We start from the raw sequence: 20,208 nt of genomic DNA, 5'->3' as shown, positions 1-20,208 counted from the left end.
TACATTTACATGACATTTTGTGTTATACATTTTTTTATTAGTATTGCTGTATGTAAGAAGAAAGAAACATTTGAGAGATATGATAAATAGATTAGAGAGATAAGAAATTATGCTATGTAAAAAAGTTGTTGCCTTTGGAATAGTCTAGTCTAGGTGATCTAGTTTAGCAGTCATTTGTCAAGTCAAGTAGTTTTTATTGTCTTTTAAACCATATACAGTTTGTACAGTACACAGCAAAATGAGATAACGTTCCTCCAGGACCATGGTGCTACATAAAAACAACATAAGACAAACACAGGACCACATGAGACTACACAACTAAATAAAATATCTATATACAGTATACCAATATACCTATATAAAGTGCACGAGCAAACATGTGCAAAAAGTATGGGGCAGTACAAGAAATGTCTGACAATGAACAGGACAATAGGCACAGTGAGAGACAGTGCAATGCCGACCAGTACACAGTAGTGCAAAAAGTTGACAGTTTCTAAAAACATAAACATAACATACTATGAGATAGTGTTCTATGCACATAGCAGTTATTGAGGTAGCAGACAGTTATAAAGTGACAGTAATTAAAGTGCAACTCAGGACATGTGTGTGTGTGTGTGTGTGTGTGTGTGTGTGTGTGTGTGTGTGTGTGTGTGTTTGTGTCAAACCAGTCTCTGAGTATTGCGGAGTCTGACGGCTTGGGGGAAGAAGCTGTTACACATTTTGGCCGTGAGGTACCTCTTGCCAGATGGCAGGAGGGTAAAGAGTTTGTGTGAGGGGTGTGTGGGGTCGTCCACAATGCTGGTTGCTTTGTGGATACAGTGTTTTTTGTAAATGTCTTTGATGGAGGGAAGAGAGACCCCGATTATATTCTCAGCTGTCCTCACTATCCTCTGCAGGGCTTTGCGGTCCGAAACGGTGCAAGTCCCAAACCAGGCAGTGAAGCAGCTGCTCAGGATGCTCTCAATAGTCCCTCCATAGAATGTAGTGAGGATGGGGGTGGGAGATGTGCTTTTCTCAGCCTTCGAAGAAAGTAGAGACGCTGCTGGGCTTTCTTGGTAATAGAGCTGGTGTTGAGGGACCAGGTGAGGTTCTCCGCCAGGTGAACACCAAGGAATTTGGTGCTCTTGACGATCTCCACAGAGGAGCCGTCGATATTCAGCCGAGAGTGTTCACCTTGTGCTCTCCTAAAGTCAACAACCATCTCTTTTGTTTTGTCCACATTCAGGGACATGTTGTTGGCTCTACACCAGTCCGTTAGCCGCTGCACCTCCTCTCTGTATGCTGACTCGTCGTTCTTGCTGATGAGACCCACCACGGTCGTGTCATCAGCGAACTTGACGATGTGGTTCGAGCTGTGCATTGCTGCACAGTCGTGAGTCAGCAGAGTGAACAGCAGTGGACTGAGCACACGGCCCTGGGGGGCCCCCGTTCTCAGTGTGGTGGTGGTGGAGATGCTGTTCCCGATCCAGACAGACTGAGGTCTCCCAGTCAGGAAGTCCAGGATCCAGTTGCAGAGGGAGGTGTCCAGGCCCAGCAGGTTCAGCTTTCCGATCAGGTGCTGAGGAATTATCGTGTTGAATGCTGAGCTGAAGTCTATGAACAGCATTCGAACGTATGAGTCCTTTTTGTCTATGTGGGTGAGGGCCAGATGGAGGGTTGTGGCGATTGCGTCGTCTGCTGAATGGTTTGGACGATACACAAACTGCAGTGGGTCTAGTGAGGGGGGCAGCTGGGTCTTAATGTGCCTCATGACGAGCCTCTCGAAGCACTTCATGATGATTGGTGTGAGTGCAACCTGACGGTAGTTGTTGAGGCAGGACACTGAAGACTTCTTTGGCATGGGGATGATGATGGTGGACTTGAAGCACGTTGGAACGACACTGCTGCTCAGAGAGTTGTTGAAGATGTCGGTAAGAACATCTACTAGCTGATCTGCACATCCTCTGAGCACTCTGCCAGGAATGTTGTCTGGTCCAGCAGCCTTCCGTGGGTTGACTCTACATTGAGTTTTCCTCACATCCGCCGTGGTAAGACAGAGCAACTGGTCGTTGGGAGGAGGGGTGGTCTTCCTCGCCACCACGTCATTCTACACTTCAAACCGAGTGTAGAAGTCGTTCAGCGCATCTGGAAGGGAGGCATCTTTGTCACAGGCAACTGATGTTGTCCTGTAGTTGGTGATGGCCTGGATGCCCTGCCACATGTGCCGCGTGTCACCACTGTCCTGGAAGTGACTGTGGATTCTCTGGGCGTGTGCGCGCTTTGCCTCTCTGATGGCCCGGGACAGTTTCGCCCTAGCTGTTCTTAGGGCTGCCTTATCGCCTGCTCTGAAGGCGGATTCTCGGGTCCTCAGCAGCGTGCGCACCTCCGCAGTCATCCACGGCTTCTGGTTGGAGCATGTGGTGATGGTCTTGGAGAAAGTGACACCATTAATGCACTTGCTGATGTAGCTGGTCACTGATGCTGTGTATTCCTCCAAGTTTTGCAGCCTCCCTGAACATGTGCCAGTCAGTACAATCAAAACAGTCCTGAAGATGAGATTGCTCCTGCTGGCCAGGTTTTCACCTGCTTCTGAAGCGGTTTTGTGCGTCTGACGAGCGGTCTGTATGCTGGAATTAACATAACAGAGATGTGGTCTGAGTAGCCGAGGTGGGGGCGGGGCTCTGCCTGGGATGTTTGTGTAAACAAGATCAAGCGCGTTCCCCCCTCTCGTTGAAAAGTCATATTATATGCATATACATACTGATGGAAATTAGGGAGCACTGTCTTGAGATTTGCATGGTTGAAATCTCCCACGACAATAAACAGTCCATCGGGGTGAGCGTTCTGCAGTTTGCTCATAGCCCCATATAGTTCACAGAGCGCTTCCTTAGCGTTAGCTCTGGGAGGAATGTAAACTGTGGTTATGCAAACAGTGGTGAATTCCGTGGTAAATAAAAAGGTCTGCATCAGACAAGCTCCAACAGCGATGAACAGTAACTAGAGACTAGCATAGTGTTCTTGCACCATTCCGTGTTGATGTAAACACACAAGCCACCACCGCGAGTTTTACCGTAGAGAGCTGCATTTCTGTCGGCACGGAATGAATGGCAGTGTCCGGAATTCTGTCACTGAGCCACGTCTCCGTGAAAACAAAGACGCAGCAGTCTCTAAACTCACGCTGCGTAGCCTGCTGGAGTCGGATAAAGTCAAGTTTATTGTCCAGGGAGCAAACATTTGAGAGCAGGATAGACGGGAGAGCCGGCCGGCTAGGGTTTATTTTTAGCCTAGCATGGACCCCCGCCCTCTTGCCGCGCTTCCGCTTCGTCGCACACCGCTTACGACGTCCTCTCCCCCATCCACCGGCATCAGGCGACGCCGAGGACTGGAGGTCTGTTCTCCGCAGCAAGCAGAGTATGTGTAGCGCCTCCTGCAGGTCATCATGCAGCTTGGTTTTTGCATGATTTTTATATTTCAGTAGTGTCTGGCGATGGTAGACACGAACACTGGTTGCCTCCACACATAGAATAAAAAGATTACAACACGGGCAGGCAAGCAGCCCTCTCTCAAGATGCACTATGCACACATGCGCCACACACACACACACACACACACACACACACACACACACACACACACACACACACACACACAGACACACTAAGGCTTCCCATTGCTACAGTTCTATCATTAAGGCAATTAGTGTCAGTAGACACCTTGCTAACAACACCTCACCAAAGCACTTCCTCTAATCTGCCTTAGCAACCTTATTACAGACAGCGAAATGTGGCAGTGCTCAAGCAGTTAACTCCAATTAAGATATTTAGTACAGAAAGATCTGTTTAAGAAAGTTTAAATTATGAAATTTTTGTCATGTTTGTGGTAGTTTTGGTATTATTAAACTCTAAACTTTCAGCATTAATAATAAACATTGAGAATGGCTATCATCTATGTGAATAAAGCTCAGCTAATATCAACATCAAGATATGTGGAGCTTAGATTATACTGATTTATTATTTATTGATGGATTTTTTTCTCTCCTCTGGAAAACCATCACTGAAGGCAAATGCCTTAATCAAATGCCTGCATTAATATTTATTGAAGTCTTTTTGCAGTAGACTGCTAATGAGTATGGGATTTAAACTTGATTTTAACGAAAACAAAGCAGGTCAGGTTTCCTTCTAAACTATTCACTTATTATAAGTATCAAATTGTGGATTAGATATAGTTTCTGTATGAACATCGCATTTTGGAAGAGATAGGAAAAATATTTGTATTACCCTCTTAACAGAATACAGATTTGGTCTAAATGTGTCCCTCCAAAAGTAATCAAATAGTTTAAAGGCAATAAGATTTCAAAAGCAACTGGCTCTATAATTTAAAGTGTGCACCATACAGTCATTTCATTGTTAAATTAATTGGTGTAATTTATGCTCAACTTGTCCTTATAAACTCTCCGTTTGATTTCCCAAGTCCTCTCTTTTTCCACTTCTCTGGCCTGTTTGTCTTCTCTTGCTGTATGCATAGGACTGTCTTCCTTTTAATAAATAATTCATTTCTGAGTCCATTATTAAAATGCCTCAATGGTCTATAGCTCTTCATTAACTAAGCTGAGATAGATATGTACAGGCTTTGAGAATAAAAATAGTCAGGCAATGCTGGTTCTGCCCCATTTGGCACTCTAGGCTAGATTCTCCAGCACCATCAAAATAGAAAAAAATAATAATAATACATAAATTAATACACACCAACATGTATGTACACTATAAAAAGTGTCCCAACATGCTAAATAACAATGCTGGGAAGAAATATGCTAGTGCATGTTATGAATTCACAAGTAGCCCTTTGCATTTGATTTAGACTGTTTTATGAGCCAGTGTGCCAATTCACTGAAAAGAACCGACTCAAAAGAATGATTAATTTTAATTAATGAATCGTGCATTGCCAGTTCTTATACACAGTCAATAAAATATGGGACACACTTCACGGTTGCTGAAATATTCTATTCTCAGGTCATTCGGAGGTTTCATGGTATGCGCAGTGTTTATGGCCGTCCAGCTGCAGCTGCAACTGTTTGTAGACTTTTACGATCACTCGCTCTGACCAGCTCTGCAGAACACCCATAGGAATGATAAGAACACCCATAAGATTTTCATAAATGGAATGGATAATAATCTTAAGTAGGCTAGAATGAAGAGTGGCATTCTAAGTCATATTTTTCTGAAGTTTTTTGTAACAGAAATGGTTAAATTACACTATAATTTGATTGAAAACTGTGGAGACCTTGAATCATAAAGAAAAACCTTTATCACTGTCACTTGAAAAGAGCAAAGTGTCATTTGATAGCGATTACCCACCAGGTAACATTAATGTAAGTGAACAGAACTGCTAATAACTTATCATAACACACTTATTTTGATGCTGTGAACTGTTTATTTACTATAGCGTTACTATATTACATGAATCAATACATAAATTAATGAATGTTCATTTATTATCTTTAATTTACGAGGAAATGTAGGCGTCCTTGCTGATGTTATTCATTCTCATTTGGGAATTAGGACTAACAAAGTTAATCCATAGTATGCGCTTCTTGACATATATTTAAAGTTTTCTTTTAAAGAAAGAAAAATACTGCGTGTATCCTCTCTGGGTACCTCGTGCCACTTTTACAAGTGACCTGTACAAGCAACATCGTGTTTTAAATTTTTTGATCATTTTGATAAAATCTCGCTTAAAACTACTTAAACACACACCACTCCCGAAGACACTAATTGGATAATAGCAAGCACGTGTCAGAGTTATAGAGGACTGGCAACAGTTGCTAAGACAGCATTGGTCAGAAATGCTTTCAAGACGGGGCTTAGCAAAGAGTCAATTACTAGGGCACATCTAGTTGTTGTAGGAGGGTCCGGGGGCATGATGATCTTCGGTTACTTCCCCCCCCTCTTTTAGGTGGCAATGCTTGAGTTTACAGTCTTTTATTTATTTCAAGTAGGTATAGCTACAGCCCGGAGACCTCCAAATGGGGGTGGAATCTCCAAATGAGGGCAGGTTTACTCCAAGAGGGGGTGTGGTTACTCCAGAAGGGGGTTGCACCAACTTCAAAATGGGGTGTCTCTTCCACTCCCGCCCCTTTTTTGGAGCACTGTATGCAGCTATATCCTTCTCATTTATTTAGCCAACTAAGTGGATGTCATCTTTTTTCCAGGTTATCTTAACATTCAGTCCTGGCCAGAGAACATGACTGATCTGAGTGTCTTCTCCAATCTGGCTACCATTGGAGGCAGGTCTCTTTACAGGTAAGAGCCAGCCAGATCCAGAAGATATCTTTATTAACCTATTCAGTCAAAACATGTGTATAATTAAGTTCAATCTTAAAAATAAGGTTCTTCAATGGTTTCAATACAGCACCTACAGTATGTAGCAGGGGTACTCAATAGGTTGACTCCGGTCCGGATTCTAAGCAAAGGACAATTCATTCCGGACCAAGATCAAAAGTTTTGTTCTAGTTTTCTGACACTGGGCTAAGTGATTGTGTAAGCATTTGTGTATAAAAGCTTGGTGTGAATGGCCCTTTAAACTAACATGTTTAATATCTGCAACAGAATGAAATGAACAAGCAAAAAGATAGCCACCTGTATCTGCGTCGCCACACTTCCCCGCATTAATGTGAGTAGACATGAGGTTCTGCATAGTAGAGCTGCAGATGTGGTTAATTTAATGACAGTTGACTGTAGGGGAGACATACAGAATGCAGCAATATTGATGATTTTTTGCAAAAACATACAGCAGGAAACGAGAATTCATCTTCATGTGTCTTATATGACTGCGACAGTTCAGCTAAGCCAGGTTTGTGACAGGACAATTTAATGTGGTTCCAGAGCACCTCTAGAATAAAACGTTTTTCCCGTCTAAAATTAGCTTGAAAAATCAACATGTTTCAAGCCTTTTGTAATAATAGTAATACAAAATTATTAAAATAATATATATATTTTTTCATTTTGTGAAAATTAATAAGAGATTTCATCATCTCTGACATGGATGGCAAGGAAAGACAACCACAATTTTGAAATTATGAGTTCTCTGCTTATGATGAGAATGTTTCCGTTATTTAGTCAGTCCATACTTAACTACAGCAGACAGTATTTTTAATCTGCACTGCTGTGATATATATATATATATATATATATATATATATATAAAAAGTGCAAATAGTGACAGATGCAATTTTCACTTAGTGTAAAAAGCAACAAAGAGAATCGTTGCACTGTGTAAATAGTTTTAGATACTCTTACACTCTGTTTAAATACTAACACAGTATAATGGAATCACTGCAGCATTTTTATTGTGTTTATTTGGAGTCCCACAGACACCCTACAGCAACCCCTACTCCAGTCCCTACCTTACAAAAAATTAAACATGGTTCCCCTTCTGTTGCTCTCTCCACGTTGTGTCGGAGAAGCGACACTAGGGGTCTCTCTTGAGTGCCGATATTCACCTCTGAACTATGAAAAAAGGCCAATGAGAGTTGGCACCCAGTATTTGCATGTCCCGCCCCCGGACATACGGGTATTTAAGCGGTGCAAATACGGGAGTTCATTCAGAAAATTTCTTCAGAGCCGATGGTCGTGCATGCAGTCTGCTGCGAGTTACACCCAGTTCCTGTTTAATCCTCTGACGCTCTGCATGCTGTTGGATCTAACGGCGCATAACAGCGGCTTTCTCATTCATGCACGGCTGTGCATTCTTGCCCCTGGGCGCTTCGACAGCGCAGACAACTCGAAAGAGTTATTCTGAAAGAGTGAATTTCGCTCTAAAAGAGCAAAACACAGCGGCGTTGAACGTCCTTCTCAGGACGCATCTTTTTAAAGACGATTTTCCGCCTCTGTGTAGTTTCTGGATGCGTTGATTCTCCCCACCTGTGACGGCCATAAAAACTACCTTGCATTCCTGGGTTGCGATCACATGCAGGCAGCGTTTTTATGAATGGTCTATGTTTTCAGTACGAGAACATAGCCATGACAGCATTGCGGTCGTAGGCTTTTTCTTGTAGTGAGAAAAAGCCGCTTCAGCCGCCCCCCGCGCCTCGCCTCCTTCCTACGGGATTGAGGCAGGCGCCGCGGGCGATGAAAACGATCTGGGGACAGTGACGGGCTCCGTTTCGCCGGGTGAACCCCCTCGAAACGCCCTGCCTCCCCCGCCTCCCCGGCACGCTTGCTTGTTTCCGTCCAAGCTTGGGATGAGCATTCTCTTCAATGGGTTATGTTTTCAGTGTGAGAACATAACCGCGGCAGCGTTGCGATCTCTGCTTTCTCTTGTAGTGAGAGAGAGCCATTTCAGTTACGTATGTAACCTCCGTTCCCCGATGGAGGGAACGAGACGTTGTGTCTCCCCTGCCACGTCGCTGAGCCGAGCCACTGTTGTGGCCGGACCATTTCCGGCTCCTCAGAAAAATCCTGAATGAACTCCCGTATTTGCGCCGCTTAAATACCCGTATGTCCGGGGGCGGGACATGCAAATACTGGGTGCCAGCTCTCATTGGCATTTTTTCATAGTTCAGAGGTGAATATCGGCGCTCAAGAGAGACCCCTAGTGTCGCTTCTCAGACACAACGTCGTTACATACGTAACCTAGACGTTTTACTACAGAAAAATAGTATCACCATGGTATTTTTCTAGTGAAATCATAGTAACCACAAAATTAAACATGGTACTATTAAATAATTTCAACCACATGATACTGTAGTAACACCATGGTTACATCAGAACTACGGTTTCCACCAATACACATGGTTACTACAATATTACTACAGTAAAACCATGGTTAATTTTATCCAGATCAAATCCTTCTCTCAACTCCCAGACCTTCACTGTGACCAAATCACTGTGAGGAATCTCTTTTATTTATTACTATAAGTATTATTATAGGAAATATTAAGAGTAGAAACATGGGAAAAATTATGTCAAGGGGTAGGATTTGTACCTGGATCTCCAGTGTGACAACACATACACATACCAACCAGAGCTACTACATCTGCACATGGGAGTGCAGTTTGTAAAGATCTGCGTCCGTGGGAAGATGATTTATGTTGGGAGAGCTCTAATGGGAGGTGCATTTTTGTGTATACATGTAAAAAAACTATTTTCATCAAGATTAAGATATTTATATAGGTGTGTATAATGCCTTTACACTGCTGTTTCATGTTATTGAACTATGAGGAAAGGTGTTTAGCTGTGCTGATTAATTATGGGGAAAATATTAAACTTTACATGACATTATTAATAGAAATGTATTGGAATATTTGACAAATGCTCTATTACGCCCTTGCATTAAAAAAGATGAACAATACATTAACGTTCTATAATTATATTTGTAGCCTACTTCTGGAAAATATATCCCATTCAAAATACATCCCATTCTGAGATGCTATTCTTCTCACCACAATTGTACAGAGCGGTTATCTGAGTTACCGTAGACTTTGTCAGTTCGAACCAGTGGGGATTTCTTTAAGACTGCAAGGGAAGCTCAGCTTCCCCTATAATGTCAAAAAAATAATGGTCAAATATGTACTATTGTGTAAACAATTTATTGACTAAAAATGCGTTAGAACACGTTCATCTCGAAGACGAGTTCGTTCAGAATCAGCTACATTACATATAGCAGGTCGGCTGACTCGATTTACTTCTCATACATTCCCGTAGCGTCAGTGCATTTCCCTGTTGAAGCCGAGCGTCCTTTGACTTCAACGGGGCTGCTCTGAACAGTTTTTTTCAGTGCTCCGAAAATAGACGGTCATTGGATAAATGCTGCGATTATGTCCCGCCCACGGACGCTCAGCGTCTCTGGGGGTGAATGAGGAGTGGGCTGGCACGGACTCCGGGCTTCCGCGTGATGATTGGAGGATCTGTTGAAAGACTGCATCTCCTTTTGATTGACAGCGAATCTGTACTATAAGAAGTCACTGAAGCTATTCAGCTCAGTCCCATCGCGGATTTCTCAAGTGTAGTCGAAAGACAAACTGCTGCAACCTATTTCTTTATATTTGTTTGGCGAAATTGCTAGTCAGTTTGCATAATACATTTCACACAATTATACACCACATTCCTTGTTTCAGTTTTACCAAGTTTAATATATTTTGTTTTAGAGCGTTCGTTCGTTAGTTCGTTCGTTCATTCATTCATTCATACAGTAGGCTAGGCTAGCGTTGTACGGGTGAAACTGCGCACGATGGCAAACGGTGCTAATATTGTCGACCTGATTTTGGCGAAGCCATTTGAAAGTCTTCCTTACGAGGAAAAAATTAGAATTAAACAGCAGGGCAGATCAACACCTAAGATTGATTTAGTGCAAAAAATAGGGTAAATAAGTTTATAATGTAGGCCGAAAATGAGCTTCCCCTCTTTGAAAGACCAGCAGCCGCCGCTGGTTCGAACCAATCTGGCCATTCTCTGTTGTCCTGTCTCATCAACACACACTGGCATCTGGCACCAACAATCATGCCATGGTCCAAATCATTGAGGTCACATTTTTCCCCATTCTGATGGTTGATGTGAACATTAACTGAAGCTCCTGACATGTATCTGCATAAGTTTATGCACTGCTCTGCTTCCACACAATTGGCTGATTAGATAAATATATGGAAGTTTGTTGGTGCCAGACGGACTGGTTTGAGTATTTCTATAACTGCTGAACTTTTAAGATTTTCACGTACAACAGTCTCTAGAATTTACTCCACTAATGGTGCCAAAAACAAAAAGCACAATGCTATTTTGAGATGCAGGTTGGCGTTGTTTTTGCAGCATGAGTGGGACCTACTCAATATTAGGCAGGTGGTTTTAATGTTCTGGCTGATCATGTATATTAGAATGAAGGGCAGTGTATATTTTTTTTGATTACCTTGACCTGTGCTATTATCATCTCTCCTTTCCCGGTTTTTGGCTTTAAGCACATGAGTAAACCTTTCTTATGGGCTGACAGACAGCAGCAGAGGTGGGAGGGGGTGATAATTAAGGGGGAAAGTTCAGCACAGCGGATAACATGCATAATGTCACCTTGTAATATAACATAGTCTTTTACTGTAACAATCACTGTTAATGAATGAGTGCAGGCGTTCTGCTTTTTTGAGATTTATTCTTGGCCATAGGTAAGAGGCAACACGAAGTTAACGAACAATTAACGAACTTCCCCCCCAGAAGGGCAGCTTTCCCATTATCATCCAACCTGAAAGCATAATTGAACTTAGTGCATTATATTATCAGTGCATTCAGAACACTCACTCATAATCTTTAAACACGCTACAATATCAATCAAATGTATGCCAGTCTTGGAACTACCAGGTCCCTTTGTGCACGGTAGACAAGAACATATCCAGATTTTAGGTTCAAAGCCCAAAATACACAGCTCACAAGAACATAGCAGATTCAGTTTTGCTGCATGAGTATAGTCTATTAGGCTACAAGAAAAACTTTTTCAAGGCAAAGGTGGCCACATCAAATATTGATTTAGCTTTTTTTATGTTTGCTGGACTTAGCATGACATTCATTTAAAAATGATAACTATTTATAACATTATTACTATGCAACATTTTTCCAATTATTTTTGAAAACATCCTTAATATGCAACATTTTTCCTAATGTTGTTGCCTAAAACGTTTGCACAGTACTGTATATACTACCGTATATCATAACCGTACCGAGTTAAAATGTGACAAGACTGAAGTATACCTAACAGACTTGTGCAGCGCGTGCAATCCATTCATGCATTACGAGCCTGCAGCACTCCACTTTCGGTTAATCAGGCAAGTACAAAGCACCTGCTTTGCTTTGGTCAGGCTGCGCAGATGACAGTCTTCATTCCGTGTTTCATTTGTTACTTTTTGCTTTCAGAACAACATGTGACGTAATAAGGAAAACACCACTATTAATACTGAGATTTCGCATACAGGTACACCCTCCATAAACCATGGTCACATTCAAAATTACTTAAAAGATTAAAAAAGAAAACATAAACCCACATCGTGGGGATCAAAATCTGAGTCTATTCAAATTATACATGAACCCTGGAAGTAGTGTTAGTAAAGTGTTGCGATTCACTGAAAAGGGCTAAATAGTTGATTGGCTTGTGATTTGTGAATGGCTTGCACATGCAGCACGAGTCTCATCACACTTTAATAGTGATTATCCTCCCATTCAGCTGATGAAAACACGCTGCGTGGTCATGATGAAGGATTACATCAAGATGTTTATTGGAATGCAGGTGTAAAAAACTTCAAATAAATAAAATAGCATGCTACTCTCTCACTGTTGCTTGCATGCTAGTAATTACCCCTCTGGAAAATGTATGACATTATATAAGATTCCACACCATTTTGTGATCAGTAATCAAATAAGCTAATTTTGTTAATAAGTGTTAACAAAGTTTGTACAAATGGACAGGTTTTCTTTCATTAAAGCACTTTCACAAGATGCTCTGTGAAAATTCACATGCAGGTTATCACAATAGTATATATCACAATCATCAGGTTTTTGCTCAAATTTGTCACTCAAACTGTTATGCTTATAATGTAATTTGTAATGAAAAAAAAATAACCAAAAATAATTAGGAAAAATTTTGAAATTATATATTTGCGGGCTCTATGTCAAAAGGTTTGCAGACCCCTGCAGTATATTCTATACAGTTTATGTTTGTAAACTCTTGCAAAAACTTCAACACTAAAAAGATTTCGCACATTAACACCTCTCATCCTAAGGGCTAGGTTAGAGTTGTCCACCACCAAAAACAGAGACATTCAAAAACACTCCATTAGCACATATTTTGGAAAACGATGACGTTTGGAATGTGAAAACAGAGTTTTCAAATGAAAAAGTATTTGCGTGGACATGGATTGGACATGGATGATTTGCTACATAATATAAATTTGTCCTTTGAACTGTATTAATATGGCATCATCATGTGCAGAGGTCATTCAGTATTTATTAAAAAGATGCTATTAAGTGATTATATCAAAGAATCCTTTCTATGACCACATATAATATGTTAGATAGACTTTGTCTTTTCTAAAAAGGACAAGCCAGTCTTTCCAACAGTCAAAGAGTCCAGATGAAAAGCTTTATTTGCTAAGAGTTAAGTCAAGAGAGGCAGAAAAGAGAGAGAGAGAGAAAGAAAGAGAGAGAGAGCAAGGGCAGCATGTATCCGCCAGCCTGTTTCAACGTTTGCGGGGTAATTTGTTGAAAGCGCTACCACTGTACCAATTACCGTCTGTCACATGATATGATGAGAAGAAAAAAAAAGCACAGTTTGTGCTGTGTCTGACACTGGTCTTTTGCCTAAGAAAGATAAGAGAGAGAAAGGTAGACAGAAAGAGGGTTAAAGAGAAATTACTCTCTTGGAGGCAAATCAGCAAGATGAGAGTGATTTCAGAGTGTAAGTGCACCTTCATGTTCTCTCTGGCTCTCCACTGATGGCTGTTTCAAAGCCCTTTTGATGTGCACTTCAGCATGCCTGCCTGTGATTAAAAAAGCCTTGTGATTATGGCTTGGAATTAACTGATCTCTACTCATCTGAAGTGGGATATCCTGGCCGCCGGTAGATGGGGACGCAAGCTAAACACTTTGGAAAGGCAACAGCATCTGTCACACTGACAAATCGCTCATGCCCTTTTCTTATGAAGTCATCATTTCAGAGCTTGTTTTGTGTCAGATCTCATTCTTTTTTGTGATCTTTTTTTTTTTTTGCAATTATTTATAATGCATTTTACACATTTGTATGCAGATTTAATACAACAAAGGTATACTATCTAATGCCTGGTACTTATACAAATCATATAAATATGAACTATATTGAAAGGAACACAAAGTATATGCACATGAACGCACTCCAGCCTTTCAAGTAGTGCAGTTGACTGGTGCCCACTTGAGTTCGGAAAACACCAATCAAACAAACCAAACTCTGACATCAACAGCAGCATGGAATCATCAAGACATTAGTATGTTGTTGTCATGCCGTTACAGAATAGGGAGGTTTAAAGAATGTTAAAATGTTTAATCTTTCACCATCAGGTTATTTCAAATACATATGACTTACTTTCTTTCGTGGAATGCAAAAGGAGGGTAACTGAGACTGTCAAGTCAAGTGGATTTTATTGTCGTTTCAACCATATACAGTTATTACAGTACACAGCAAAACGAGACAACGTTCCTCCAGGACCATGGTGCTACATAAAAACAACAAAGGACCACATGAGACAACACAACGAAATAAAATACCTATATAAAATACCTATATAAAGTGCACGTGCAAACATGTGCAAAGTACGGGACAGTACAACAAATTACTGACAATGAACAGGACAATAGACACAGTGCAGCGCCGACCAGTACTCAGTAGTGCAAAAAGATGACAGTTTCTAAAAACGTAAACATAACATACTATGAGATAGTGTTCTATGCACATAGCAGTTATTGAGGTAGCAGACAGTTATATAGTGACAGTAATTAAAGTGCAACTCAGGACACGTGTGTGTGTGTGTGTCAAACCAGTCTCTGAGTATTGAGGAGTCTGACGGCTTGGGGGAAGAAGCTGTTACACAGTCTGGCCGTGAGGGCCCGAATGCTTCGGTACCTTTTGCCAGACAGCAGGAGGGTAAAGAGTTTGTGTGAGGGGTGTGTGGGGTCATCCACAATGCTGGTTGCTTTGCGGATACAGTGTTTTTTGTAAATGTCTTTGATGGAGGGAAGAGAGACCCCAATGATCTTCTCAGCTGTCCTCACTATCCTCTGCAGGGCTTTGCGGACCGAAACGGTGCAAGTCCCAAACCAGGCAGTGATGCAGCTGCTCAGGATGCTCTCAATAGTCCCTTTATAGAATGTAGTGAGGATGGGGGGTGGGAGATGTGCTTTCCTCAGCCTTCGAAGAAAGTAGAGACGCTGCTGGGCTTTCTTGGTAATAGAGCTGGTGTTGAGGGACCAGGTGAGATTCTCTGCCAGGTGAACACCAAGGAATTTGGTGCTCTTGACGATCTCCACAGAGGAGCCGTCGATGTTCAGCGGAGTGTGTTCACCTTGTGCTCTCCTAAAGTCAACAACCATCTCTTTTGTTTTGTCGACATTCAGGGACAGGTTGTTGGCTCTACATCAGTTCGTCAGCCGCTGCACCTCCTCTCTGTATGCTGACTCGTCGTTCTCGCTGATGAGACCCACAACGGTCGTGTCATCAGCGAACTTGACGATGTGGTTCGAGCTGTGCATTGCTGCACAGTCGTGAGTCAGCAGAGTGAACAGCAGTGGACTGAGCACACAGCCCTGGGGGGCCCCAGTGCTCAGTGTGGTGGTGGTGGAGATGCTGTTCCCGATCCGGACTGACTGAGGTCTCCCAGTCAGGAAGTCCAGGATCCAGTTGCAGAGGGAGGTGTCCAGGCCCAGCAGGTTCAGCTTTCCAATCAGGTGCTGGGGAATGATGTGTTGAATGCTGAGCAGAAATCTATGAACAGCATTCGAACGGATGAGTCCTTATTGTCTAGGTGGGTGAGGGCCAGATGGAGGGTTGTGGCGATGGCATCATCTGTTGAACGGTTTGGACGATACGCAAACTGTAGTGGGTCTAGTGAGGGGGGCAGCTGGGTCTTAATGTGCCTCATTACGAGCCTCTCGAAGCACTTCATGATGATGGGTGTAAGTGCGACGGGACGGTAGTCATTGAGGCAGGACACTGAAGACTTCTTTGGCATGGGGATGATGATGGTGGCCTTGAAGCACGTTGGAACGACGGCGCTGCTCAGAGAGATGTTGAAGATGTCGGTAAGAACATCTGCTAGCTGGTCTGCACATCCTCTGAGCACTCTGCCAGGAATGTTGTCTGGTCCAGCAGCCTTCCGTGGGTTGACTCTATGTAGAGTTTACCTCACATCTGCCGTGGTAAGACAGAGCACCTGGTCGTTGGGAGGAGGGGTGGTCTTGCTCACCACCACGTCGTTCTGCACTTCAAACCGAGCGTAGAAGTCGTTCAGCGCATCTAGAAGGGAGGCATCTTTGTCACAGGCAACTGATGTTGTCCTGTAGTTGGTGATGGCCTGGATGCTCTGCCACATGCACCGCGTGTCACCACTGTCCTGGAAGTGACTGTGGATTCTCTGAGCGTGTGCGCTTTGCCTCTCTGATTGCCTGTGACAGTTTGGCCCTTGCTGTTCTTAGGGCTGCCTTATCGCCTGCTCTGAAGGCGGAGTCTCGGGACCTCAGCAGCGTGCGCACCTCCGCAGTCATCCACGGCTTCTGGTTGAAGCGTGTGGTGATGGTCTTGGAGAAAGTGACATCATCAATGCACTTGCTGATGTAGCTGGTCACTGATGCTGTGTATTCCTCCAAGTTGGTAGAATTGCCATATGTTGCAGCGTCCCTGAACATGTGCCAGTCAGTACACTCAAAACAGTCCTGAAGAGCAGAGATGGCTCCTGCTGGCTAGGTTTTCACCTGCTTCTGAAGCGGTTTTGTGCGTCTGATGAGCGGTCTGTATGCTGGAATTAGCATAACAGAGATGTGGTCTGAGTAGCCGAGGTGGGGGCGGGGCTCCACCCGGTACGCGCCTGGGATGTTTGTGTAAACAAGATCAAGCGCGTTCGCCCCTCTCGTTGCAAAGTCCACATACTGATGGAATTTAGGGAGCACTGTCTTGAGATTCGCATGGTTGAAATCTCCGGCGACAATAAGCAGTCCGTCGGGGTGACCGTTCTGCAGTTCGCTCATAGCCCCATACAGTTCACAGAGCGCTTCCTTAGCGTTAGCGCTGGGGGGAATGTAAACTCCGGTTATGTAAACAGTGGTGAATTCCCGTGGTAGATAAAAAGGTCTGCATCTAACAGTCACAAGCTCTAACAGCGATGAACAGTAACTAGAGACTAGCATAGAGTTCTTGCACCATTCCGTGTTGATGTAAACACACAAGCCACCACCGCAGAGAGCTGTATTTCTGTCGGCACGAAACGAGGTGAGCCCGTCTAGCTGAATGGCGGCATCTGGGACTCTGTCGCTGAGCCACGTCTCCGTGAAAACAAAGACGCAGCAATCTCTAAACTCACGCTGGTTAGCCTGCTGGAGTCGGATATAGTCCAGTTTATTGTCCAGGGAGCAAAAATTTGAGAGCAGGATAGACGGGAGAGCCGGCCGGCTAGGGTTTGTTTTTAGCCTAGCATGAACCCCCGCCCTCTTGCCGCGCTTCCGCTTTCTCGCACACCGCTTACGACGTCCTCTTCCCCGGCCACCGGCATCAGGCGACGCCGAGGACTGGAGGCCTGGTCTCCGCAGCAAGCTGAGTACGCGTAGCGCCTCCTGCAGGTCATCATGCAGCTTGGTTTTTGCATGAGTCTTATATTTTAGTAGTGTCTGGCGATGGTAGACACGAACACCGGTTGCTCCGATGTCCATGTGCTGCAAAAGTCGGGCTTTTTTAACAAAAATAGCACCATTGTGGATCCGGAGTGGCCGCTGCGTGCTACCGCGCCGCCATCTTGGATTATTGTCAGACCCTAAGATTCTGCTTAACATTGCATTTTGTGTTCCATGGAGGAAAGTAATTTGTGTTTAGAACAACATGGGAATTGAAAATGATTACAGATAACATTTTAATTTTGGTTTGAACTATCCCTTTATGCAGATACTATAAGAAATAAGTCTACCCCAAACTGCTGAAATGGAAGGCTTTGCTCTACGTATTATTGCTAACAACCTTTCTAATAAAGAAATATTTCTATAATAACTGAACCTTTTCTTTACGGAAAGGGGACCTAGTAAAAACCAAGAGCTAATTATACTTATTATACTTTATTATAATTATACTTTTCTTTGCTGCATTAATCTTTATATATATATATAAATATACATATTATATATATATATATATATATATATATATATATATATATATATATATATATATATATATATATACACTTACCTAAAGGAACACCATACTAATACTGTGTTTGACCCCTTTCGCCTTCAGAACTGCCTTAATTCTACGTGGCATTGATTCAACAAGGTGCTGAAAGCATTCTTTAGAAATGTTGGCCCATATTGATAGGATAGCATCTTGCAGTTGATGGAGATTTGTGGGATACACATCCAGGGCACGAAGCTCCCGTTCCACCACATCCCAAAGATGCTCTATTGGGTTGAGATCTGGTGATTGTGGGGGCCATTTTAGTACAGTGAACTCATTGTCATGTTCAAGAAACCAGTTTGAAATGATTCAAGCTTTGTGACATGGTGCATTATCCTGCTGGAAGTAGCCATCAGAGGATGGGTACATGGTGGCCATAAAGGGATGGACATGGTCAGAAACAATGCTCAGGTAGGCCGTGGCATTTAAACAATGCCCAATTGGCACTAAGGGGCCTAAAGTGTGCCAAGAAAACATCCCCCACACCATTACACCACCACCACCAGCCTGCACAGTGGTAACAAGGCATGATGGATCCATGTTCTCATTCTGTTTATGCCAAATTCTGACTCTACCATCTGAATGTCTCAACAGAAATCGAGACTCATCAGACCAGGCAACATTTTTCCAGTCTTCAACTGTCCAATTTTGGTGAGCGCTTGCAAATTGTAGCCTCTTTTTCCTATTTGTAGTGGAGATGAGTGGTACCCGGTGGGGTCTTCTGCTGTTGTAGCCCATCCGCCTCAAGGTTGTGTGTGTTGTGGCTTCACAAATGCTTTGCTGCATACCTCGGTTGTAACGAGTGGTTATTTCAGGCAAAGTTGCTCTTCTATCAGCTTGAATCAGTCGGCCCATTCTCCTCTGACCTCTAGCATCAACAAGGCATTTTCGCCCACAGGACTGCCGCTTACTGGATGTTTTTCCCTTTTAACACCATTCTTTGTAAACCCTAGAAATGGTTGTGCGTGAAAAACCCAGTAACTGAGCAGATTGTGAAATACTCAGACCGGCCCGTCTGGCACCAACAACCATGCCACGCTCAAAATTGCTTAAATCACCTTTCTTTCCCATTCTGACATTCAGTTTGGAGTTCAGGAGATTGTCTTGACCAGGACCACACCCCTAAATGCATTGAAGCAACTGCCATGTGATTGGTTGATTAGATAATTGCATTAATGAGAAATTGAACAGGTGTTCCTAATAATCCTTTAGGTGAGTGTATATATATAATATATATATATATAGGGGGATAGGCTATAATTGAAAGTGGAATAATCAATAACTAACAAATAAAGTTTGAGTTTAAAATACCAAAATCTTCTTGCAGTTCCAGAAAATATGAGATCTCATTTAGTATTCCTATTACCCATTCTGATTATTCTTTGTCAGTTCTGAATGAAAGACCTGATACTAACAAAGTTATCCAAACCTTTGAGTCTTTTATTCTTGATTCAGATATTTAAAAGCAACTTCTCCTGTGTGTTCTCTTGTGCTCAGTGGCATTTCTCTTCTGGTACTGAAGCAACAGTGGATTTCATCGCTTCAGCTGCAGTCTCTCAATGAGATCAGTGCAGGAAATGTGTACGTCACCAACAACAGCCAGCTCTGCTACTACAACACTGTCAACTGGACAGGACTCTTCCGTACCAACACGCAGAAGGTCCTGATACGCAATAACCGAGACCCAAAGGAGTGCAGTAAGTTCAAGACTCTCTTTTACTATGGTGACCATGTTTTTCCAAGAACATTAGAAACAAGTTTATGGATCAACATTCCTATCAACCAGTCAGATTTTAGGGTTGGGGTAAAAGTCTTAAGGTTAGATATTGGGCTAGGGTTAGGGGTTTGGACACCTACAGTTGAGGCCAAATGTACACAACTAGGCTAAAGCCATTCAAACAAACATTTTTCACAACTCTACACATTTATTCAGCTTGTATTTACTATATCAAAATTCGTCGGTGGCCTTTATAATTTCTCAGCTTCAATCAAATGTTTGAAATAGCCTTAACACAATACTTTGCTGGAATTTTTGCCCATTCCTCCTGACAGAACAAGTGTATCTCTATTGTGTTTGTTGTACTTTTTGCTCGGACACACTTGATTCCACACATTTTCAATGGGATGCAGGTTACAGCTTTGTAGTTTCAATAGATCCAGACATCTTTTTATTCCCTGTCTCGCACTAACAGATTTTTGACTTGCACAATAAAGTCTGGTCGAGTTAGCAGCTTATTCTGGCAAAGAACCACCCTTTTAGACAGAAAGAGACCATCTGGCTGACATTTAAAGGGACCAACC

The 20,208-nt window shown here is 42.8% G+C and overlaps 1 protein-coding gene across 1 annotated transcript in view; it reads left to right on the top strand.

Annotated features, from left to right (window-relative positions):
* Positions 1-20,208, top strand: part of LOC127654777 (receptor tyrosine-protein kinase erbB-4-like) — a 514,812-nt gene that overhangs the window by 382,664 nt on the left and 111,940 nt on the right. Inside the window, exons 11-12 of the mRNA XM_052142143.1 lie at positions 6,188-6,278; positions 19,405-19,604. Of these exons, the coding sequence (XP_051998103.1) occupies positions 6,188-6,278; positions 19,405-19,604 (291 nt within the window). The remainder of the gene's footprint in view (positions 1-6,187; positions 6,279-19,404; positions 19,605-20,208) is intronic.

Source organism: Xyrauchen texanus, chromosome 14 (assembly GCF_025860055.1).
Source record: "Xyrauchen texanus isolate HMW12.3.18 chromosome 14, RBS_HiC_50CHRs, whole genome shotgun sequence".
Taxonomy (NCBI): domain Eukaryota; kingdom Metazoa; phylum Chordata; class Actinopteri; order Cypriniformes; family Catostomidae; genus Xyrauchen; species Xyrauchen texanus.
The sequence above is the reverse complement of the archived record's forward strand: the minus strand, read 5'-3'. Positions and strand labels throughout refer to the sequence as shown.